Source organism: Pelodiscus sinensis, chromosome 4, assembly GCF_052426305.1.
Source record: "Pelodiscus sinensis isolate ZL-2025 chromosome 4, ASM5242630v1, whole genome shotgun sequence".
Classification (NCBI taxonomy): Eukaryota; Metazoa; Chordata; order Testudines; family Trionychidae; genus Pelodiscus; species Pelodiscus sinensis.
In genome coordinates, this window is record NC_143055.1 from 82,116,712 (window position 1) to 82,142,171 (window position 25,460).

General features: G+C 38.3%; 2 protein-coding genes across 8 annotated transcripts in view; one reads left to right on the plus strand and one right to left on the minus strand.

Moving 5' to 3' along the window:
- The window catches only part of LRBA (LPS responsive beige-like anchor protein), a 559,883-nt gene that overhangs the window by 311,557 nt on the left and 222,866 nt on the right, over positions 1 to 25,460 (plus strand). The window lies entirely within an intron of this gene.
- MAB21L2 (mab-21 like 2) lies at positions 2,071 to 4,731 on the minus strand. The gene has a single exon (XM_006111575.5). It carries the CDS (start codon positions 3,729 to 3,731, stop codon positions 2,652 to 2,654), a length of 1,080 nt encoding a protein of 359 aa, XP_006111637.1. The 5' UTR covers positions 3,732 to 4,731; the 3' UTR covers positions 2,071 to 2,651.

Here is a 25,460-nt window from a genome sequence, read left to right on the forward strand (position 1 = left end):
GCAAAAAAAAAGAATATAAATACTAAATGCAAAACTACATAATTAGCATTAATGTGTTATGTACTTGCAGTGTAAAGCTATCATTTTGGGATTTGTAGCTCAAGAAAATTTTGGTTTTTGCCTTTGTATGTGAGAAAAAGGAAATTAAGAAAATCATGTGGCTCCTCTGTTCTGTATGTCTTGCATTGTTCCATGTTTAGCATGTAGGATTATTTAGCAGAGCTTGGAACATTTACCACTGTGCCCTGTTTCACTTAAAGTGACTTCCCTTAGTTTAATCTGCTTTCTCTCTGGGTGTTTGGTTGTTCCTTCAAATTGTAAATGGGGCATTATAGACCAATTGTACTTCTAAATCTGTAGCAGATAGATTGTAAGATTCCTATAGGAAAGGCAGTGCATCTGTTGGTAACATTCTGAGTTATCCTGTTTTGGTAGAGGGGCGGGGGGAAGGAATTCAGTTTTGGGTTTTAAAGTCACTCCTTGATTTCCTATTGTGTAGTGGTCTAAATACTAATCCTATAATGCATTTGTTTTAAAGACAAACACAGATACAATTTTACTTTCCTTTAATCATTGACACTTTAATCATTGACACTTTCCCTGTCCCCACCCATATAACCGTATGCCCTTGAAAATTCCAATTCTGTATTTGCTCCGAATGGCTGTTTAATTAATGTGCGTCTTCATCTGTTTTGATAAATGTAAGTTTCCTGTATATTTGTCTAAACTACTGGGAAAGAAAATATTATGACAACTTTTTGAAGCAAAACCTGCAGTGGAGATATCATCAGCAGTGATAAGATCAGAGTTTATATTGTTACTCTAGGATTATTTGTACAAGGACACAGTAGTTGCTACAAGCAGAGTGTTAAACTCATTTTGTCAGGTGTGCCAGGTTCAGTCCTCAGAAAGGCTTGCTGCTTTTGTTGACTTTTAAAGAAAAAAGCCAATGAAACAATTTAAGACTTCACAATCCCACAAGTTTTGCTTTTTCAGAATTTCAGCTGATAAGAGTATGGATGCATATATTGGCAGGTAGAAATTAAAGACCAATAATATACATGAGCATTTTATAGCTTCATTATGTATATTCCACTGTGACCATATTGTAAACTAGATAGAATTGTTTTCCAAGTGGTTTGTTTTACTTGATGGTTACCTTTTACATTGTTTTAAAACTACATTTATTTAAAAACAAAACCAACCCAAACTTTGAAGGCTGTTTCTTTCCAGATCATTCACAAAGAAATGGAAGTAGTTTTTTGGAATAAGATTTTGCATCATCTCAAAAGGTTATGAAAAGGAATTTGAAATACACTAAACCAGCTTCAAAAATATATTGGGAAGTTAAGGAAAACAATCAAAATTAATATTCAAAAAATTTTCCAGTAAAGTTTTAGAAATGTAAACCTTCTAGAAAACTTGAAGCAAAGTACTGTAGCTGAAAATTAGGGGCAAATCAGCTAGCATTCATTTGAAAAACACACACACAAAGGATAGAGATATTCAAACATTAAATTGGTTGGGTTCTTCTAAAACTGTATGTTTCCCACTTTTCTTTTTATGCCCCTGTGCATGGTGTTTGTGGTGCAGTTCTGTGCTGTACTTAGAAACTAGAGAAAACAAAGTTTGTTAGAAAGAAATGGAACAGTTGCATTTAAGCGTGTTAATTATTCAGAAAAGATTTGTACATATTCATGTCACAGTAAAATTTATAGTTGACTAGCCCTTGTTTAATAAAGCAAATATCTCTGAATTTTAAAAGGATAAACCAGCAATGGATTGTAATATTTCACCAACTAAATTAAAAACAATAAAGATGTTTTAAAGTATTATATTATAGAAACTCCATGCCCTAGTTCTGACAAAATTGTGCCATAATACTCTGTGATGGTGCATTTATTCTTAAAACTTTTGAAGAGTAAGTTTCAAGTGACAGAAAGTAAAGGAAACGAAGAATGAATGGGATTTTTTTCATTAAGAACAGCCTATTTCTATTTAAATCGAAAATAATGGGAAGAAACTTCAGAAAATGCTGATGAATTTATAGATTAAAGCATCAGTTCAATATTGTGATTAATCTGCCTTTTATTTTTGTTTGAATCTTTTTTTCTCTGAAAGACAAGAAAAATCTCTCTACTTGCCTGAATATTAAGAACAATTCACAAAAAGTCAATATAAATTTAAAGTAATATTTTTATTACTGTTTTCAACAATTCAGTTTTGGGGCACAGTCTGACCTTGGCACTGAAATACATTTAACATCAGTAAAACTTTTTTTAGAGAGATTTTTACATATAGTTAAATAATTTTTTTTCACTTAGTGACAACATTCAGGCAAACAAAAAAAGAATAAGAAAAGAATTACTATACATTTATTTGAAAATGTACCTTGCGTTTGTTTCGATGTTGGAAAGTCCGATCGCTTCTTTGTGTGACTTTTTAAAAATTCACATTGGAAGAAGGGGGTGGGGGTGCGGAAGAGATCTTTTCTCGTGCAACGAGGTGATCGTTCTGGCTTTGTAAATGTCTGAGTTTTTAAATGCTTAACTGCAGGTGGGGTTTTGTGTGTTTGTTTCGCCGCCTCTTTTGTTGTAGCTCTTTTGTTTAAATAAAAGTTTTTAAAGGGGTTTATCGCTGTGGTGTTAACCCTATAGTTTGTCCAGGCTTTTGGGATTAGTGAGGATCTCCCTGGCTAGCCTCCAGGTCTGTTTGGCAGCGCTTTCCAGGGCTGAGTGCGGTTTGCCCTGAAAGAGGTCTAGGTTGGGCAGGAAGTAGTGGGGGCAGCGCCGGCACTGCAGGCAGGAGATGAGCTGCAGCAGGATCCCGTTCAGCCGGTCCCCCAGGCACGCCTCGTCCCAGTCGGTCTCCCGGGGGTGTTTCTCACACTCGTAGAGCAGCAGCGTCTTCATATGGTAGTTGTTGAGCGGCTGGCCGGGCAGCTCCAGGTGCCGGTCCCGGAGGGTCTTCAGCACCGAGAGGCATTTGTTCCTGCAGCCGCCCATCAGCAAGCGGTTCTCCGCCTCGCCGAACTGCAGCACCCAGGCGTCGCTCTCGGCGGAGCTCTGCTTGCCGGTCAGCGAGTAGCACTCCTTGGAGAGCAGGTTGAAGCCTTCCGCCTTCACCTCGGCCACCCGGTTGGGGCCAGGCCAAGGGATGTGGGGCATGGGCCACTGGGCCGCGCTGCGTGGCCAGATGCCGGTGCACTTGAAGGCGGGCGTGATCTGCACCACGTAGCGCTCCCGGATGCGGAGCTTCACTTCGCTGGTGTCGGCGATCATCTTCACCACGTCCCGGTAGCTGCATTTGTCCACGGCTTGGGCCACCAGGGTCTGGAAGCGGGAGCGGATCTTGCGGGCCGACAGGTAGCCCGAGGCGGTGATGAACTCCACCCAGAGCGACATGCTGCGCTTGCGGCCGTCGCTCAGCTTGAGCACGGCGCAGCCGGGCAGGGAGCCGTCGTCCACGAAGTTGAAGACGCCCATCTGGTTGAGGTAGAGCACCACCTCGAACTCGGTGGGCGAGATCACCTCCAGCCCCTCGTAGCGGGCGTCGATCTCGCTCAGCGAGCTGATGAAGCGGGGCTCCTGCACCTCCACCTCCTTCAGCACGTCCGACACCACCTTGCACACCTCCCGGATGGTCTTGGCGATGGCCGCCTTGCGGGCCTGGCAGCGCTCCGTGTAGTATTTGTTGAGCTGGTACACCAGCTTGGCCTGGGCGGCGATCATGTTAGGGCACAGGTCCGGGCTGTAGACCGGGCTCTCGCAGTAGGTTGAGGGATCCAATGCTTTAGCGGAGGCTGCAGCTTCACACAGAGCACCCGCCAAGTTGCAGCCCCCAGCCCCCCCCTCGCCGCCACACGCACACAGTCCGCCCCTCCGCCCGGAACACAAATACAAAAAATAGTGGATGGTGATGGAGGTGGCGTTAAAAAAAAAACAAGCACGGTGTAACTACCAGCCGACGGGAATGGGGCGATGGGGATGAGGGAGGAAAAATCTTAAGTGCAAAGTTGGATGTGCCGCCTTTTTGGTTGTGTGGGGGTGGGGGTGGGTGGAGGGGGGATGTATGCAGCCTCTGCGCGCAGCCACCAACCCTCCCGCATGCAAATAGTTCAACAGTTCATTTAAAAACTTCTCCTCGGGACTCGCGGCGGGTCTCCACAGCACGGCCGAGCAGTGGCGAAGTTGCAAACCGCACGCAATAAAAGAAGAATGCGAGAAATGCCAAGAGCGGAAGAGGGAACTCTCGCTCGCTCGCTCTCAGACCATGGCACCACCAGAGATGTGCAGGAGTTTGGCTGCTTCTCTCGCCGACTGTCAAGGGATGTTGTTGATTTCCTCCTTCCTGCTGGAGGCGTTGGCTGAACCCGGTTCTGGCTTTCTCTTTCTTTAGGCGTAGACTGCTGCTATTGGTCTGTGAGAATTCATTCCTGTTCTTTATTTTATATACATATAAAGATATTTCTTTGCATCGACTGCCTTTTATTCTGAGCACGGAGGGGAGCCCAGGATTTCTTCTCCTCCCCCAACCCTGGCAATTGCACGCAGAGACTCTCACTTTCTGTGCCTCTCCTCCCCGGTGTGTATGTGTGTGTCTGGGTTTGCAGGAGTGTTGTTTAGTTTATGAATGGTCCCAGGGCCCTGGTGAAGGGGTGGAGTTCCAGATCCTACAATCGCCTTCTGAGCTGTCAGAGGGGCAGCCAATCACCGAGGCAGGCTGTGTGCATGTTCCGTGCAGGGCAGCTGCCGCTACTGCCTATGCGCGGGGGAAGGGAAGAGGAGATATTAGGGAACATGCACGGAAGCGCGCGCGCACAAACACACACACACCCGCTTCCCCATCAGTAGAAGGATAGAGGGGAAAAAAGAGTGTGGTCCATTTGAGTTACTCGGTGCTGGAGTTGGCGGGAAATAATGGGGAGAGAGTGGCATTCGTGCAGAAAGGTGTGCAGTTTGTATGCTTCCTAGAACATCGTGCAAGAAAAGGGTGCAACGAACCGCCTGTGAGCTGAATCACTTTTACTTGGAAACCTGATGGAGAAAAATTAAGTTTGTTTTTCCACTCCCCGGTTGCAAGAAGTAGCAGCAGTAATGTTGGTGTCTTTTGAGGAAAGGGCCAGGGCGACTTGTGGTACTCTACTGCAAACATAAATCTTCTTCCACTAACACTGGTCAGCAGCAGTGAAAGTGAGACTGTCATTGGAACAGAGTAGTACACCTCGTTTTACTACTGGTAGTCAGATTAATTTAGATAAAACGTGTGTAATAAAGCTCTGTTTCGCCTTCTCAGTAGTAGCATTGAACTATCTGAAATGGAAGCTAAGTATATTTTTTTCAAAGTTTGTATTTTGTCCATGTCAAAAAATACATATTTATAGTTACCTATGGGCAGTTTCTTTTATATTAGAGTGCAGAAGCAAAGTTTATCAATATAATCAATGGAGATGTAGCAAAATACAATATTTCTATTACTTGAATTTTATGTTTGAAGTACAATAATTCTTTTTAACATTATATATTCTTTAGGTATGTTTTCTTAACGAACTCCTGCTTTATACTCCTTAGTTTGTACTGTGCCAATTAAGAGCTCTTGCTACTAAGGGCTTATAATATTTTACAAGGCAACCGTTTACACTGAACCTGCAGCCAGCATGCAAATCCAGCATTTGCCTTAAAGTTTTAGATTCTGTTTATCTCAACATACGTTTCTCCACTATTTTAAAGGTTAAGTAAAAAATTCGTTGTCTTATTCTTCGTATATTTCTAGACACCTGATTAAACTATAACTATTGAATCCAGTCACACAATTCTCAATTTAAAAATTCTTAAGTGGAAGTTTTGGGGTGCTTTTGGGTCTTTGGTTTATCTGTTCCTTTATCAATACAGAGGACTGAGTTTTAATAAAACATCACCGTCTTTTTTCTTATTTAAATTAAGAATATGTCCCTGTACGATAATAGATCTATTTAGTTTAAAACATGCATAATGTGCCTACGTTGGTACTGGTTACAACCTCTTCTCCAGGGATAAATTATATTATTTTTATTGCCCGAAAGCAGTAGGATGCAGGCACCTTGTCCCTCGCCACCAATTCCGTATTTCAGGAAGTTCCTGGGTGCCGAACCTCCTGGATTCTTTCCTGAGGGTGACTGGCTAAATGGAATTCGGGCACTCAAAGGCTTACCAGGTGCTTATCATGTGTCTGCCCCTCCGCCGCCTCTCCACCGGATCCTCCTCACACTTCCATCGATTAAAGTTTTGTTGGATCTGAAACAAACCCAAGCGAGACACATAACGGTGTAGCTTGGATGAAAGAGGAGGAGGAGGAGGCTGGAAGGGTTATAGAAAACAAGTCATAAAACGCGCATGAAGAAATTTCTTTGGCGTCTACAGCGACTTCCAGTAGTAGTGTATTTACCTCTAAGAAAATAATTTTCTGCTCTGAAGTATGAGGTGGTAGATACCAACGAGCCAAATCCACGATCTGAAGTCCGTAGTCCTGATAGACAATGCAATTTATTAAAACAAATAATAAAGGACTTGACAAACCAATACATTTTTCTTTAACTCATCTGGACGTAAGGCATATAATGTTAATTACCTATCGCTGAGTAATTGTTCAGCAGTTGGGGGAGGGGATGAATGAGAGGATGTTGCGTTGTTTTCTCCGTTTACTCAGATGTTCCCTAACTACAGGTTTTTTAATTAGTGTGTGTGTGTGGCGGGGGGAGTTGGGGCCCCCAAACACGTTCTACAGCATCCCTGTAGACTGAAAGGAGTGTTAAATCCATCTAACAAACAAACGTCTTTCTTCAGCTGGTAGATGTTAGCTACCTATCACATCGGGTTTTCCAATAGCTGGTTCTCCTTCCGCCCTAGTCTGTCGCATAGCTTTTCATCCCGATCCCATAAGCTTTGGTAGGCTCCTCGAAATTTCAGCCCCGACCTCTTGCAGCGAGCGTGCAGCCCGCAATTTAACGTTTCGTATGAAGAGTGTACGGGAGAAGTGACTACGCCTTCAGGTCGCTCCGGGGTTGCGAGAGAGACAAGCGCTTCTAGAGTTTAAGGTTAAAAAGAAGCCAGCGATTCCTTCCCATCCGCATCCCCTTCTAAGGTGACTGATGATAAAAGGTTACTAGTGTTTTGATTTAAAAACAATTCATTACCAATATCCCTGTCTGGGGTCGAAGCTCTAGTAAATAATAAATCAGTTAAACAAAAGCCGACTTAAATTTATTGCTCTAGCACTAATTAGAAACATCATTTGAGCAATAAACTTAAACACTTCCAGCAAATAATGCATGCGAAATCCCTTTCTCCTGCGTCTTTGCGTTTGCGGCCGCATTGCATTAAGAGCTGTTTTATCTGTGGCGGAATTTGCTCTTCCCGGGAATGAATAATTGAAAAGGGAAACAGTATCCGAGGAGGCTGTAATTGAAGAGCCCTTGTCACCTCTGCTTTTATGTATGTTAGTATAGAAGTCCATCAGCAGCTCCTTGATGATGTATAAAACGAAGTGGCAGCCCCTTCAAGAGCAGGAGATACTGTATTCTATTAAAAGGGCCGAATGTGTGTGCCGGAGAGAGAAACTCTCAAGGCTAAAAGCCACTTGAAGTCTTCAGACGGATTGATCTGTATTCTCTCGTTATAATCCGTCTCATCATACTTGAGTTAATGAGGCAGGGGAGGGGGTGATCTGATGGTCCTTGACAAATTCATTAGGGAGGCTGCGGGACATTTTATTTGACTGTTAAACATCGTGTTTGTTTGGTTTAGGCAGTGCCAACATCAGCATGCTGCTGCCTGGAGCAATAGTGTTTGGCTAGCAGGAGCTTCTGTAAAGGATATTGGAAAGGGGACTTGGGAGAATGGATGCCTATTTTTTTTTTTTTTTGCTCCCCAGACATAAATGGCACATAGCTTTAACATTTATAAAATTAATAATTATGAAAATGCTACAATGTGCTTCATTTTAAAAACAAACATAACCTTTCTTTATGCATTTAAGTTCATTTGTATAAAAGTATTCTGTAGGAGAATATGCCTTATTTACAAATGTACAGAAGAAAAGGGAAAATCTTTCTTACAGTAGAAAGAAATAACTAGAATTCAGAACTGTCAATCCAACCAACTTTTTATTGAAGTATGATTTAATGTGCTTGTTTTTGTTTGACTACCCACTGTATTAAAATAGCAGAGTTTACATATTTCAAAAAACTTTATATTTCTAAGCAATTTAATTACAAATTTACTTCATACAAAACTAGTTTGCTTAATTTTAAGTGAAGACATGGATGTGAGACTAGGAAACTTTCTGATATATGAAAAACAAAAACAGGCACTCCCAAGAGGGATGAAAAGTGTGTGTGTTATGAGAGGAGTGGGAATATAATCCTGCCTCCCCATTCTCTATTAACTGCTGTGTCAGTAGATGATACTCTGTTAAAATTCCATTTCTTTAATAGATAAATGAGCTTGGATTTCTTGTCCATCTTTTGGTTTAAATAATCCGATTTTTGGGAAAATGCAAGCATTGACTTGCTCAGAGAACTTAATTTTCTGACCATTTTCTGTTTTGCTGAAGATCTGGCTCTAAATATTCTCCACTTAAAGTGCTTTGCAGAAGAACTCTATGCTTCCATTTATAGAAGAACAGTATGGGAAAAGAACTAATGCCCTTTGCCTGTCATTTTCATACATTCCTGCACTGCTGATGGAGCTTGAACTGCTGCAGGGAATGTATGGATTTGAAAAGAAATGATTCAGTAGTGCATGTTGTGTTTCTCAACAGCAAAACCAAGCTAATGGTTATAGTAAATGCTTCTGTGAGTCTGACAGTTATAATCCTGTTTACATTCTAGATAATACAGTGTGCATCACTCCTTTAAATTGTAGATTGGTTTCATTATCTGCTGATCTTTTGTAAGGATGTGTTCACTAAATTAGCAATAATGCACTGTGTATGTGGAAGAACAAAAGATGTTTGTTTAATTACTGAAGATATCATGTATGTATCTCATCAACCTTTAATGAACATATTTAAATCTTGTTTTGTAAAACAGATTGGAAGATATGCTAGTTAAATAATGTATAAATTGCCATAAACTTAATTAGGTTACTTTTCTGAGTGGTGTGGCTTCCAAATATTTTTAAAGTCACCTTTTTGAGTATATGTTCTTAGCTGTCAAACCTTAAAACATATACATGGGATGCTTCACATAATCTGTTGTTCATCAAATAAATCATATGTTGAGTCATGCCTCTAATTCCCAGGAACTTCTGCCTGCTTTATATACCTAAACCTTATTTTTTCTCATGAATATCAGTTATGTGTATATATATATATTTAGCTTTAAAAGATTGTTTTGGCTACTAAATTCTTTTTTGGTTTAAACTTTGGTTTAACTGTCTACCTGGTAAAGTAAAAAGTTTGGTTTCCAGAAGCAAAAAACAAAACAAAAAACTATAGAATAAAATTTCTAATGCTTTGATAACATTTTATTCTTGTAAGAACATCCTGTGGGCCTTATTTTCTTTGGATCTGTATGTGTATGTATGTGTGTGTGCGTATCTGATTGGATTAACCATATTTAGAGTTTTGGCTGTTTTTCTTAAAATAACTGATTAATCATACTGTCTACTTATGTATGAAAGCATAGAGAATGCCAAGACTTTGTCAGCTTGAACTAAAATTGTATGTAATTAAAATTTAGTTGTAAAAAGATAGCTGAAGTACATGGTGTATAGAAATATTCTGGGCCATGGTTCATAAAAATGCCCATTAAATAAAAGTGAAACCTTAAAATCAATATGGAAATAACTTTTGGGTTTTCAAAATAAACTGGGGACAGCACAAGTAGAATGTTGTTTCAACTCAAGTGTATTTTGGCTTGGATTTCCTCATTATCAATACCTGTATGATGATGATTGCTTCCATACCTTTCATGCATACAGAAATGTACATATGTATGTGCAGATGCTCTCACCCAGACAGTAGCTTAGCTTGGTTTATGGTAGGACACTGATTTATTTCTAAGATCAGACCTTTCATGTAGCTAGCTGAAATGCAACATTCTTTACTTCTGAATCAACCTACAATTCTGAATCTAAAACATTCAACTGTTTGTCAGCTTCAATTTCTAGATCCTTTTAAAGTAAAAGATTCTAATTCATGTACATAAGTTAAAAAATTTGAAAATATTATGTTAATTAGTACAGATACTGTGAAATATTTCCTGCCTAGATTACTACATAAACTCAACCTATTCCTGTGATTTTAAAAAAATAAACAAAAAATGTAATCCTTGCCCATAATATAGCTTGTATGTGATTGATTTAGGGGTTCCTGTTCTTCCCTGTAATACTATTGCCCATTCATGTTGTGTAGTTAAAATGTACGGTTTGTTACTATTCAACAAATCATTTTTAAGATATACAAATTTGACTAAAACTATTTCTTTGTAAGCTTCTGATTTCAGCAGTGCACCAACTAAAAACTACAAAACTCAAATAGTATTTAGATATTGCATAGTTTAAATGTTAAAAAGCAAAAAGTTACTTTAGTTTTTGCTTATTTTACCTCAAAATATTGATTTCCCTGTCCCTGAATTATTGTCATATAAATATTGCTATTTTAAAAATAATCATATGGTTTTTGTTTTATGCTACTTCTAATTATAGCATTAAATTATTGCACTTCCTGTTGAGATACATATTTTATTTAAAAAGAACTGGAGTATGATAATACTGAAATGTGTTCCCTTTTTAACTTTATTAATAATGTGTGCAGAATGCTGTGTCCGTAGGAAGGGGAAACTGTATTGGTTCAAATAATGTATAAAAGTCCTCTGCACAGTCTTCTTGAAATAATATTTGGTGATCTAGGAATGGAAACTTTTCCATTTCTTTAACCATCTGAAGTAAACCTAGGATGTAGAACAGCTGCCTTGGCCTATGGATATCAAGGTTCTGCCAGTCTGTTTCTTTTCTGCATTTTCCTTTTCTATCTTCCTTTATTATCTTTGAATCCTAAGGAGCCTTTCTTATTTTCTAGCTGGTTTCATCTGCAGCAAAGGTCTGGGTTGGTGGGTTTAAGTCGACTCTGGATAGAGTGAAAAATCTTTGATCTATGGCTATGACTGCTTTCAAGTGATTTGCTTACTGGGACTGGACACTGTCCATGCCCTTTCACTTCACTATCAGATAGGCACACAAAAAGGACTTGACATGCTACCAGATGCATAGTTAATCATCACATTAAGTCTGTAAAGGGATCCATCCAGATGCAATTGGGTCTACCATTTTTAACCAGTGTTTGCTCTGCAGTTTGTTTGGAATGCAATATTAATTGTAACCTACTCTCTATATTTAACTTAACTATGTACATAGTTGCAAAGAGCAGTGCTTTCATTGCTTTGTTATATAGTAGAGCCACTGAGAGATATTAAGCTTTAAAAATACTTGTGCATTAAAATTATTTGGAGGTTATGGACTTTGTAAAAACATATACTTTTTATGTTTGTATATTACACTGCTTTCCTTTTTGTTATACATTGTCTTTAAGAAGCTTATATGATATAATGTATGTCCAACGACTGACACGTATTGAGATGATCAAAAGAAAATTTACCAAAGTATTTGACTGCTAATAGCTGGATCTTAAATTTGGAAAGGCAAATAGGAGGATTAGTAACATTTATTGAAATAAGGAATCAATGAATTTTGTTGTTGAATATTTTATTGGGGTAGGAAAAGGAAGTGACGGAAAGTTTCAGGGATTAGAAGCAGAAGATGCAGATACAGTATTTCTGGCAATCTTAATATAGATCTCTGGAGATTATCAGTTTCATTTTTACACTGAAAGGTGTTAGCTAGAGCTAATCAGCAGAGTGCATGTGTAAGATTTAGAATTCACAGGAGTTAAAAGCAGCTTGCAGAACTTACTCATTTTTTTTTCTATATGAAGAAGTTCCAGTGTTCCACTTACACAAATGGACCTTAGCATGCATGCATATATGCTTTTCTGTGCCCTGGTGATATTAATATAAAGATGGGTAGGGTCAGTGGAAGGAATAGTTAAGAATGAACACACCATGGCCACCACATGAAAACTGATGATCAGTAATCAGGGAATGAACACCTAAAAGAAAATGTTTAGATACTCTCATTTGCTTAAATGAGAGAAACCAATTATTTAAGCAGGCATTCAGGTATTAATATCTTTCAAATGCACGTACAAGCAATTATTAAAATATAGGTTTACAGGGAATAGTTAAGCTCTTCATTTCAGACTTAAGATGGTGTAATTTTTATTACTCTGCTTCATATATAATATTTCAAGGGAATGATAATATATTGAAATGGAATCTCTATCCTATGTGTAGTCACATTGGTATTCAAATGCCTCTAATGATGGACTTCTAACATATAAGACATATGAGTAAAAATTACTCAACCATGACAGCTAAGAGCTCTTTGGGGATTTTTAAGTTATATATGCATATACACTCGTGTGTGCGAGTAACGTGTATATATGCATATAGAGGTGCATACTCAAATGCCACTAATGATGAGCTTCCACATAAATGACATGTGAGTAAGTTATACAACCACAGTGGTTAAAACCTCTAGATTTCTGTTTACATATATATATATATATATATATATATATATATAATTTCTCCCCCTTTGTGTGTGTGTATATTTTTATATATACAACATTTTTCTTAATTAGATATATACTTTGTTTTAAAAGAACTGTAGTATGATAATAGAGATTTGTTCCCTTTTTAACTTTATTAATGAGATAAAATTGATGTACAGAGTGCTATGTGCCATTTATATAAATAAAGAAAAACAAAAATCTAGAGGTTTTAACTGTTGTGGTTGCATAACTTATTCATATGTCATTTATATGGAAGCTCATCAGTAGTGGCATTTGAGTATCAATGTGACTATCCAGGGAATTGTTTATATGCTTTGTGGGTTTCCAAAGTGCTAACTTGAAAGAAAGTAGGACTTGAACTGAATGGTCATTTGTGAATTTATGTTTTATCTCAGTTCACTTGAAAATTTATGAGGAGGGTGACTTAGGGGTGCTTGAGTTGTGTGTTCCAGGGCTTGCCCCTACTGATAACACCCTTGTTGGCGTGAAAGTGCAATGCAAATTATGACAGTTACAACCTTCTGTTTTGTTTAACCTGTCAGTGGATTTCCTGGCTCAGTGCTGAGGGCAATGGTGTGTTCAGCTAGTCCATATTCACCTAAACTTAAAAGGTCAGGTTTCTACAGGCAAGCCTAGTCAAAGCCTAATTGATGAGGAGGGCAGGGAGACAGAATTTACTGTTCTGTTGGCTAGTTTCATATCGTTAGGTTGTCCTGAAAGCATCAGGCAGTCACAGCCCCTTTCATGTAAGTGCTGACCCTAGACAGGAACTGACAATCAAAGGAGGCAGCCACAGGAACCAGTGCAAGTAGGCTATTGATTTTTCAGTTAGGTCTAAGTAGTTTGTAGTATGGGTAATGGGTGACAGAGGCAGGTATGTCATTATCAATGAGCCCCAGAACAGTAGCGACAACCCTCCCTCATATTTCCTTCAGCACTGACAGTATGCACCCAGAGGTGGTCAATAAATCGTCCAACCTTTTACTGACAAGTGACTTGGAGGTGGGAGTTGGAGCTGAACTTGTATACTTGAACTTGATGCGGATGCTGGGAAAAGATCTCAAGATTTGCATCTATGGCTTATTAGGTTAAACTCTGGGAAGAACACACAGGTCAAAACTGTTGGCAAATTTATAGATTGTGTGTTCGGGGGGTGGGGTGAAATCAAACATAGGATTATTTTATTCTTTAGCTAATTTCAAAGTGTTTTTTGAAATCAAGGAGAACAGTTTAAAAGGATCAGTGTTGCATAAACACAGTCAGCAAGAACAGTTAGGTTAAGTTACCATGGTATGGTTTTGTTTTTATTTTAGCTTTGCTCTGCATTTAATCAAGGTATATTACCCTAGCAGCACAGCAATCATAGATTGCCATTTGCAATCCACTTTTAATTCCTAGTTTCCTCTTCTTACATTTCAATGTAGAGACTATTTAAAGAGATCTAAACTTGCTTGTAAATCTGAACTGCTAGCAATAACATAGTTTTCTGTTCTGAGAAGCACTGCTGTTCTGGTTCATTACTGTAGTATCCTACACAGGCAAGGGGTCGGAAGCTTTTACTGTTAGAATTTGGTTGTAGTTTCTGAATTTAATAGAAATGGATATGAATTTTAGGTTTGCACTTAAGATAGAGTAAATGTATTCTGAAAAACTTTTGGATAACTATGTAATTGTAATAAAGGTTTATTTTTTAATGTTTGTAGGAGAAAATCAGATAATCCTTAGGTAAAAAATTAACATCTTAATTTAATCCTGGTATATAATTTCCTAATATTGTTGCTTTACTCGAGGTATGTAAATTACCTTGCTTGTTTTCAGAAGTTGGAATTCAGTTAGGTTGTATGCTGTGCACAGATGTTAACAAAATAGCAGATGCTTATAATTAAAAAAAAATCTTTAAACAAACTGAAATAAAACAGAAGAGTAAATGTTTTGAAAACCTTACTTAAAATAACTCATTGCTATGGTATCTTACTCAACAATGTTCCTAATGTTACACAAAGCAGAAGTCTGGGACTATGTATATTGAATAGCTGTGGAGTATCAAATATGAAACTTATTCATTTGTTTGCAGTTGCTAAATTATTTTTTGGTCTGGCCGTTAGCTACAAAAAGCAACATTGACATAGATTGAAGAAATGAAGGTAGAAATTTTCACAGAGTTATTAAATATTTTAATGAGTTGAAATTGCAAATTTGAGTAATACATATTTGGGATTAATAGTGTTGCCTAACAAATCTTTGGAAGACACAGACTACCATTTTCAAAGTGAAAATTTCTTCAGTTAGTTGGAATTACTCAAGGATAACATACATGCGTGATTTAAGTATTCCATATGCATTTTTCCTTTTGTAAGCAACCATTCACTGTATCTTTGTAGTTTTTTCTATTAAACTAAGTGAAAAGTACAGCTGAGTAATATAAATCTTTTTATCTTTTGTTAAGAACAGGTATAGCATATTTTGCTGCCTTTGCAGCATTTTGCTGGCAAGCTATATAATTGCAGAAATGTGTTTTGTTTTTTTTTTTTCAAAAAAAAAAAAGGCTGCAGAAAGGCAACAAATTAAATTTTCATGAAAGAAAACTCTAATCAGCAGTGACAGTGTAAGAGAAAGATGATTGCCACTTGGTCATTGTGGAGAGACACTTAAATTTGGTGTCAATGCTCCTGTTAATGATGACTAATGTCTTTCTTGGAGCAAATGCATGCTGCTACAGTCCGGAGAAGAATCTGAGGGATAGCACTAGTAAGTAAAAACGGTTGTGTATCCTAAAACAAAGGCTGTCAGAATGAATTACCCATCTTTTGATAGAAAAGAGAGAGAGCTTTTCCTAAGGGCCACATAACTACAGTTTTTAAAATTGTTCATGTTCTACTGTTGAAAAAAGGTGTTCTGGGAGGATAAAAATAAAAACTGCATGTTTATGTTAAGTGCTCTCTAGTCAACTGCTTTAATTAAAAATATATAGATAATGCTGACAAATAAGTACACTACACAGAAATAAAACAGTAAAAGTCATATTTTATTTTTCATGTTAATAAACTAAATCTAAAAATGAGGTAAACCTGCTGTAATTTTCTTTTCAAAGCAATATGCTCCATTCTGAATAAATCTTTCATAATCAAATGCAGAATGTCTCAAAAGACCTTTGTAAATTTTGAGGCTTTGGTTATTAACTATATTGGCAAAAAAGAGATGGCATATGTCTTTTTTTTAAGCTTTTCCCAGAGTGAGACCTTTCAGAAGGGCATTTGCAATGCTTGTCATATTTTTTCATATACATCTTATTGGCCTGACAAGTCTAGAGGACCATGAGAACACAGATGTCATTGCATTCAGACAACACTAATTACTCTGGGATTTTTGCAGCCTCAGTGCCTGCATGTAACCGTCGATTATGACTGTTTATGTGGTCTATCATGGGTACACATTGCACACTCAAATGATGCCACTGGCCTTTTTGTTTAGTATTGTCACACAATAGGATATGTAAAACAGCAACAAAAAAACCCTGTGTGTGTCATTGTCCCTTCAGTTTTATATATGTAATGTATGTTTTGGCAAAATAATCTCTGTATGTCTATACTTTCTACTCTTTTGTTTGATAAAATTTATAAGCATCTGTTTTCCAATATTCTTTCAACTCTTTGACTTCTAGTTTTCTGAAGGTTCTTTTATAAAGTGCCCTTTACATTTCAATAGTAGTCTTTCATTTAAAACTTGAAACTCTTAGAATCACTGATTACCTTAGTTCCTTGAAAAATTACCCATGTCTAAGTTTCAAAAGAAACTGATAGATTTTTGTGAACTTGTCACTGTTCAGATTTAAAAAAGCAACAATCTTCTGATTGCTTTATAAAACATGCTGTTAATGCTTTGTTACATTTTCCTTAGTAATATAATCTCTTCAAAACTACTTTTTGTACAGCCACAATTAATTGTGCATGATCCTAACACAAGTTCAAATGATGGTCATACTAGGACATTAGTTTAGTGTGAGTTTTATGTACACATTTTGTAAGAAGCACAATCTATGTTAATCACAGATTGGAAAATAAAAAGATCTTAATGTAACTTCACATGCTGATGAAGCAGAAATAGAAGCAGCTTTATCAAAGATGTATGATGAGATAAAACTGCAGTCTCTGCCGTACAGTTATAGTAATTATGACTAATGAACCGTCCAGTCTGGATGAAATGGCATGCCCAAAGGGACTGTGTCCAATCAGTTGTGACTTATGCAAGCTGAACAAAACATTGATGGTGTTCCAGATTCAATATTATAACAGGAAGTGTACTCTTTGTTGTAACATCAGATTTATAAGGTTATTTTTGTGCATTTAGGAATAACCAGTGTTAGTAAATAATAGTGTAGAGAATTAGGGATTTTAAAATGTACACATGGAGTTGCATTTCTTATTCAAGTGTATGCAATGTATGTCAAATGTATTATTGGCAAGTGCATTTGATAGTTTATCCTATAAGCTTGCTCATCTGTCATAAAAACACACATTATCTTTTAAAACCTTTAATATAGCAGAAGCCAAAACAAATAAATAAACCTTATTGATCATTATCAAATATCGAGTTAAACATGTTGCAGCAATTTGTTTTAGAACATTTTCCTGAAACCTGGTACTTACGCCATGTCTTGGTTTCATTCTGAATCAGCCTCACATTTTGAGTGTAAGAAGACAGTTACTTTATAGCATTAGCACATAAAGGACAATTTCTTAAAGCACAAGTATTGCTAGGAAATTTAGATATCTGAGTGCGGTGCTGAGTACAGAATGAAAAAGTATTTGACAATTGATAGCCTTAACATAGTGATTTTTAAACTTTTAATACATTTAAAAGTTATACATTTTTAGAAGACACATAACCTGCATAATTAATACCTTTCTGTTGAAATCAGAACCATGGAGATTCATGCTGTTAGTAAATATTTAAAAAATGAAGGTGAAATACAGATTGTGTTGTAACTTCCTTTAATCAGTTTTGGAGAAATTGAACAGTACCAGAAATGCTATCCTAATAATAAGTTTGTAATAAGTAATGTAGGCCCAGATCCTACAAATTCTTGAACATTTGTAACTTTGCTAATAATATTTCATTCTTGCTCAGTAAGAATGCAATAGCTACTCTGCCCCCTGCCTTTTCTGATATATGTAAGGTTTTTTAATGTGAGCAAATTACAGACTAACTTCTCCAATTTTTGTACATCCCGTTGGTTCTAAACAGGCCTTCTGATGCTGCTGGGTACAAGATTGGTTTCAAATAGATCTTAAATCAAGAATTTCTCTGTCGTTAATCCAACCTTTTTAGGATGTCTTGATTCATCAATAAGCTTATTTTGGAAATCTTAGCATGGAAATCTTCAAAACTACACAATTATTACTTAAGAAATTATTTCTATTGTTAGTGCATGGAAGTCCCATTCAGGATCAAGACTCTTCTATGCTAACTCATATAAGATACAGTTTCTGTGTAAGGTCTTAAAATATTCAATTTTTGGTTTGTGACTTTGACCATTAGATGTTACTATAAGACACTTGCCTGTTAAAATTCATTGTAGCCTGCTTCTCTTGGTAGACTGTAGTACCTGGATTCAAGATACATAAATACCCATTTAATAATAGTCTTGAGAAAGAATAAGACAAATTAATAATTTATTTTAATAATTTTGTAGTCAGTGTTTCATACCTATAAAGATTATGGCTTCAGTCTGTTTTTTTTTCTTCCCTTTCCTGTCTTACACTACCAGGGTGAAATCAGTGGGCCTTTTGCCATTGACTTCAATAAGACCATCATTTCACACACAATAAATGATTTCAATAGCAGTATGTTTCTCAGTTTTGTTCAAGAACTAATCAACTGGTATGTGTTATGTATATCCTGTTACTCTACCAATATGGGAGATTGTAATAATAACAACAATATTATGTATTTATTATTATTATTATTATTATTATTTTAGTTTAGTTTAGTTATTTATTGAGTAGTCTATTTTGGTCAGGGCCCCAGAATGATAGGTGCTATAAAAAAGTTGTTAATCTAAAAGTATTAGCCAAATATTTTTAATAATTCTGCATCTGCCTGATTCTGTGCTTATTGTGTATATTAAGATGTAAATGATAAATATTACATTTTTCAAAGCACTCAGCATTGGCCTAACTCTATTCCTAGCATCAAGCACTTTGAAAAAAAAATCTTACCCTTAAAGTGCAGTTATGCTGTCTAAAGTGATTCTGTAAAAAAGTCATTGTGGAGTTCCATGTTGATCTCTCATTTCTTTTAGGACAAATTTATTCAGTTTTTCATGGAAAACATTTTTCCTCAAAATTGCCTGACCTGAAGGTCCACTTAGTATCTGGAAGTCAGTCTACATTTTTTTCCTTGTATCATAGTACCACTAACAAGGACTTTGTAGGTCCAGTTGTGACCTCAGTTAAACCTGGATAGTTCCATTGTCTTCACATTATGCTTTCAGTTACACCTTTAGTACTCTTATCCCCTAGTACACAAGGATGGAATGAGAGGCAGGTGACCCAAAGGCCTGCCTGGGGTGATGGGTTTAGAAGATGCTAGGCTTGCAGATCTACAGATCCCAGTATGTAAATTTGTCCTAAATCACAGGAACGAATTACGCATGTAAATCATGCATCCAAGTTGTAAAATTGTAGGTAAATAAAATTGTAGGTACATAAAAATGCAATAAAAATGAAGGTTTTTTTAAAAGTTTAACAAATGGAGATAAACTATGGATGCTGAAGATGCTCCTCAGCTGGGGCGCCATTTGATTTAGGGCTGGTCCTGTAAGTACATGTGCGATGAATTGGCCCAATGGCTGGAATATAGTAAACAATTCTGTTGGTTCAAAAGGGTGTATTTATTTTGTCTATATTGTCTTTGTAGTAGTAAAAAGCAAATTTTTAGGTGTTTTACTATGGCGAACAGATCAGATTCTGGGTACACCTGGGGCCACCATTTAGATAGTGCAAGGGGACTCCAGCTTTTCCCTACCTCCCTTCCTCCAAGTTTGGACTCCTGAATGTCATACTTAAAGCTCATGCCCCAGATGCAGCTCTTAATTGCAACAGAGCTTGTGCCACTCCCAGCTTTGCATTTAAAGCATGGAATTTGTTTATAAACAGGGAGGCAGTGTGGTTATGATAACATAAGGCTTGTCATTAAATTAATTCAAAGATTTTTAGATGATCATGAAAACATAGCCAGGTACTTCATGTAAAAGCAAGAAAACAAATGTTATTTGTAAATGGTGAGAATGAAAAGTGTTAAATAGTGCTAGATTCCAGGAGACTGTATTGGAACAGTAGTGTTCACCTATTGTGACACTGGGATTCATAAATGATCTGAAAAAACAATGAGGTGGCAAAATCTTCACACATAAAATTATTCAAGTTAGTCAAGTCCAAAGCTGACTGAAAAGAGTTACAAAGGGATCACACAAAACCAGGTGACTGTGCAACACAATGGCAGATAGAATTCAGTGTTAATAAATCCAAAGTACATAATGCACATAATAAAATATTATCCCAATTATATATAAAATGATGGGGTCTAAATTAGCTGTTACTTCTCAAGAAAGCAATCTTGGAATTATTGAGGCTATTTCTCTGAAAACATCTGCTCAATGTGCAGTGACAGTCCAAAAAGAAAACTGAATATTGGGAATCATTAAGAAAGGAATAGATAATAAGACAAAATATTATATTGCTTCTCTATGAATTCATGGTAAACCCATATCTTGACTACTGCATGCAGATCTACCCACCCCATCTAAAAAGATATACTGGATTTAGAAAAGATATAGAGAAGGGTAACAAATGATTAGGGGTAAGGAACAATTTCTATATGAAGAGAGATTGAGACTGGTACTTTTCTGCTTTTGAAAAGAAATGTCTAAAAGGCGGCCGGGGGAGAGGGGGAGAGGGAATATGTTAGAGGTGTATAAAATCACGAATGGTGTGGAAATATTGAAGGGAATGATATTTATTTCAACAGCATAACACAAGAAACTCACCCAGTGAAATGTAGAGGTAGAAGATTGAAAACAAGCAAACAAGAAATTATTTCTTCACAGTGAACCTGTGGAATTCTTTGCTTGGAGAAGGCCCAAACTACAACATGGTTCCATAAGAACTAAGTAAGTTGATGGAGGATAGGTCCATCAGTGAGTAGGGATGATATCCCTATGCTCTGTTTGCCGGAAGATGGGAATTGCCAACAATATGGAGGGTTAGATGGACTTTTGGTCTGATCCAGTGTGGCCCTTCTGATGTTATATGGATTAGGGACGTTAAAAAGCATTTAGTCGTATAAACATGTAATTGTTGAAAAATGGAGTGGTTACATATTGCACACAGTGGGAAAGCCATCTTTTAAGCCAACTCCCTGCATGTATCCAGCTCCCCTCCGCACTGCTGCCTCTGTATCAGGTGAGAGCTGGTGCTTGTGGGGAGCTGGGTTTAAAGCAGGTTCCCTGTGGACATCAACTCCTGCTTGCACCCCTGTGCTGCTGTCTGTGATACAGAGGCAGCACTGCGGGAGGGTGGGGGAGGAGAGACCATGTGGCTTTTTGGGAGTCAGTACTCACAGGGAGCAAGCAGGCTCATCGGTTAACCATTTACACACATACTCTATCACATCCCTAATATGGATTCCAGGTGTATCTGTCCCCTCTGATAATCCACTGGACCCCACTCCCCTCACAGAGCTAAGATAGAACCAGGAATCCTGACAGGGTTGTTGTCTCCATAGAGTTAGTAGCAAAGAGGGAATATATATATATGAAACTTTTAAGCCTAAACAGTGTCCCTTTAATGACTTGCCACAAGATATCAGAACGTGTTAGTGTTAGAGCTGAGTGCATAGAATATTTATTACATTTCCATTTTTATATAGGAATTACATACAGTGCTCTTGTAAGCTAATTGCTAAGTTAAATGCCTTAGTAGCCCCTGTAAAGAGATGATGTGTGGGGGAGTGGACAGGGTTGTGTCTCTCCTCCCTCAGATTTGTGCTTCATTTGTATTGAGCATGCTCAGTAATACTGCTCTTTGCTCCCCCATGCCCTCACCCTCTCGTTGCAGCATGCTACGGGTACCACCACCACCAAAATTGGAAATGGCTTCCCTGTACCCAGGAAGAAATCACTTCTACATTTTGCAAACACTTTTCAGCATGAAGCTGGATTGTCTAATAATTATCCTTTCTCTGGTTGTCCCAGTGTATCCATTTCTTTCTTGACATTTAGATTGAATTTATAGGGATCCAGATTGTCTTCATTCTGTTCCCTGTACAAACCTGAACCCAGTGTTGGTATTTAAAAAGTAAAATACCTCAGGGACTAACAGGCACTCAGTAGGCATGTACCTTTAATAAATAAAACAAATGAAGAGACTGCCAGAAAACAGTTTACCTTTTTATGTCAGAATGATGAAAATTAAAATTCTTATTGGGTCTAATGATACATTAGTGCGTAGTATCAAAGGGATTGTAGGTTGACTTTTAGTCTGTGAAATTTGGAGACAAAGAAAAATAATAATCACAGGGCAGCAAAACCCAGACATTGGCTTGGGGTATTCTTTATATCAATAGAGGATTTGCTGAATGACAGGCTTTTTGGGATCTGCTCAGTTACACTGGATTGCATCTCCAGGATGGCCTTTGATATGAGGAACTGTGCTGTTACAAGCTTTTTAACTGAAGTGCTATTCCTTTTGCTACTTGTTTGCTATTCTACTAATGAAAGACACATTCCTAGAATTTTTTCCAAATGTATAATAATCCCAGAATGATACAGAGATACTACTTCATCAACTGGTTTATAAGAGCTACCTAGTTGCCAGGCCTCCACTTTCTAACAGTGCATCAGCTTGAGAGTTTTCTAATTGATCAGAGTATTGCTTTCTCAGTGACAAGTTCCTAGCTCTTTCAAAGCAAAAGATGAATTATCTGGCTGGAGGCCTCTTTCACTGAGATTTATTATAAAGTAGGTAGAATGGAATGCCTGAGCTTTCCATCCCGTGCTAGGGTTGGCCTCTGTTCTGTTTTAGTCTGATGTGGTATTTTCTCATTGGGACTCAAACTAGAATCATGATTTCTTTTTGAGCTGCTCTCTCTCACAGTCACTTGTGCAGGGCTGGGCAAGTGTGGCTTGGGGGACAGATCTGGCCTGCCTAACACTTTGATCCAGCTTGCGGACTGAACTTGGCTGTTTTCTATTTATATCTTGCTGCCCATGCCACCAAATTTCCACGCAATGGCTCACGCAGCAGGATCTTATTTAAATGGTTCCCAGCACTACCCTGGCAGAGGTCAGAGCCATGAGCCTTTTAAATAGCCATAGCAACCCCAGGTGGCTGGCAAGCAATACAGTAATGGCAGGGCCAGACCGGGAACTGTGAGCACTTCGCTGTGTTTTTAATTCAAAACTTCCAGCCACAGACAACTGTGGGGGGAGGCTAGTCTCCAGCTCCGCCTCTTCCTTAGCCCCTTCCCTTCCAGAAGTGGAGCCAGCCTGTGACCACAAAGCAAAAATCATTAAGTGCCCCTCCCCCTGTGAAAAATCATTGCCCACCCCCACACTTGTGTAAGAGAGAAAGTACACCAGTCGCTGGTTAGGATTGCTATACCATCAGACAGCTATGTTGGGTTTTTTGCCTTCTGCATATTTGGAGTACAGTAGAATTTTTCAAAATTTGTCCTGTGTGTTAAATCTCAGATTTTGCCCATATTTTCATATGAAATGAGGAACTGAAGTCAGTAAAGGGCGCACCCATGTTGTACAATGATGAATGGTTTTATCTCCTTCCCTTCCATAGGTGAGGAGTGCCTTTTTAAGACTCTTTTGCCATATAGTTAAGAGGTGAATTAGAAAGGTGGTGGGCCAAGTTTGTTTCCAGCACAATCTCTGGAAGGTTCTGGACTGTTCTAAGCCAGCCTGCTTTGTAATGGTGAATACACCAGCAAATATCATGAGTACAGTATATGCTGTCTTTCCCCTGTTCCCAAGTGTGCCCATTTTAATGCCTTTACTGTAGATGGGCAAGATGAGGTAGCTAGAAGTGGTCTCGCTGTCTTTGTTAGATGAGGATTTCCCTGTGCACAAGTGTTGCCCAGTTAGGGCATGCCATGTAAAGATCTCTTTGCATAGCTTTGTTGATACAGAGGGACTTGAGCAGGGCCAGGAATGTATCCCGTATGGTTCTTGAGATGGATACAATCTCAGTTGCTGTAGTGTAAATCCAGCTTGACTCTAGTGAGGTTAGTTGTGTTCCTGGGGGTAGGGTATGGGGCAGAGGTTTTCTTGCCCTGTGAGGTTTTGGTATCTCCAAACTTTTTTCTGTCCTGAAACTGAGCAAAAAGTTGAAATCCTGAAAGTTTTCACAAAGCAATAAAAACAAAAAATTGGATCAGACATGGATTAAAATGTTTTGTTTTCCTTTTGAGCTTTTAAAAATTATGCCCTCCCCTGAACCACGGTTGGCTCTGGCAACTCCACTTAGAAGCTGACTGCTGTCTAGGACAGGTGTGGCCAACCTGAGCTTGAGAGAGAGCCACCTTGTACCAATTACATTGCCAAAGAGCTACAGTAATTTGTGAGCAGTCCCCATCAGGTGTCTCCTCTTCCGTTTCCAGTATTTTTTGCCCATCAGCAGCCCCACTGATCACTGCCTCTTCTTCCTTCCCCATGTCTCCTGCCCAGTGCAATCATCTGTTTCATGGCACTCAGGAGGGATCTGTGGGGGAGGGAAGGAGCGAGGGTACAGCCCCTCCTCTGGTATACTCTTCTTTCTTACCATTCTTGGAAGACGTGGCGGCAAGCCCTAGGAACTTGCTTCCACTGGATGGCTTCAGGACCCATGAAGACATCCTGTAAAGTGTCCCTCCAAAGTTGGGGCTGGAAGTTGAGTTGAAGGAGTCTGCACACAGCCTAATGGATATCCTGGCTGTAGCCTCCTCCAGAGTGGCCCTGCCAGTAATGAGGTAGTGTTCAGGACCTGTTAGGGCACTATGGCAGACCCCTTCAGCTCTCCAAAAGTCCGAGAAGTAGTAGTATGTTCTGGCCAGTGGGTTTGAGTTGCCTATACTTGCATTCCTTTCCCCTTCTTCCTCCCCCTCCTTCTCGCCCCTCCCCAGTCCTTGGTGCTGTTGGGCTTTGCCACAAAGGAACAGGACAGATTTGGTAATTACGTGCTTACCCCAAAACTGGAGAGGCTAAGAGACTTGTTTGGAGGCAAGGAAGCCTCCAGTAATGTATTTCTAACCAGCAAGCTCTTCTGAGAGTTATGATTTTAACCTGTGGGACTTAATCGTCAAATTTAAGGATACTCTGCTGAAGCAGTTGAGGCAGGAGGTCTCACTGTCCTGGAGGAGGGCAAGAGGGTGGCTGCGACTTTCCTTCTGTAGGATTGGCTCTACCAGCTCACTAGCAAAAAATCTCCAGCAACTGTGCATGTGGTGCTCACAAGCTTATCATAGAATGGTCATGAGCAAATGGTTACCGTTTTTTATTACTCACAAATAAACCTTATTGTAATGAACTGTTTTTGGATGAGAAGAGGAAGAGTATAGTAACTAGGTTTCCCTGTAAATAATTTTCATCTTTTCAGGATTTTATGCTATGTTCATGAAAATTAAGGTTTGTGAGGAGTGAATTGATGTGTGAGTATAAACAATCTATAGATTTAAACTTGAAACATTGCTATCTGTAGATCTTTTTCTAGGTAGTTGTGGAGAACTTTAAACTGCACCTCATATAT

What these genes read in the sequence shown, in the direction of transcription:
- MAB21L2 (XM_006111575.5), bottom strand. Translation starts at nt 3,731, where the DNA reads ATGATCGCCGCCCAGGCCAAGCTGGTGTACCAGCTCAACAAATACTAC.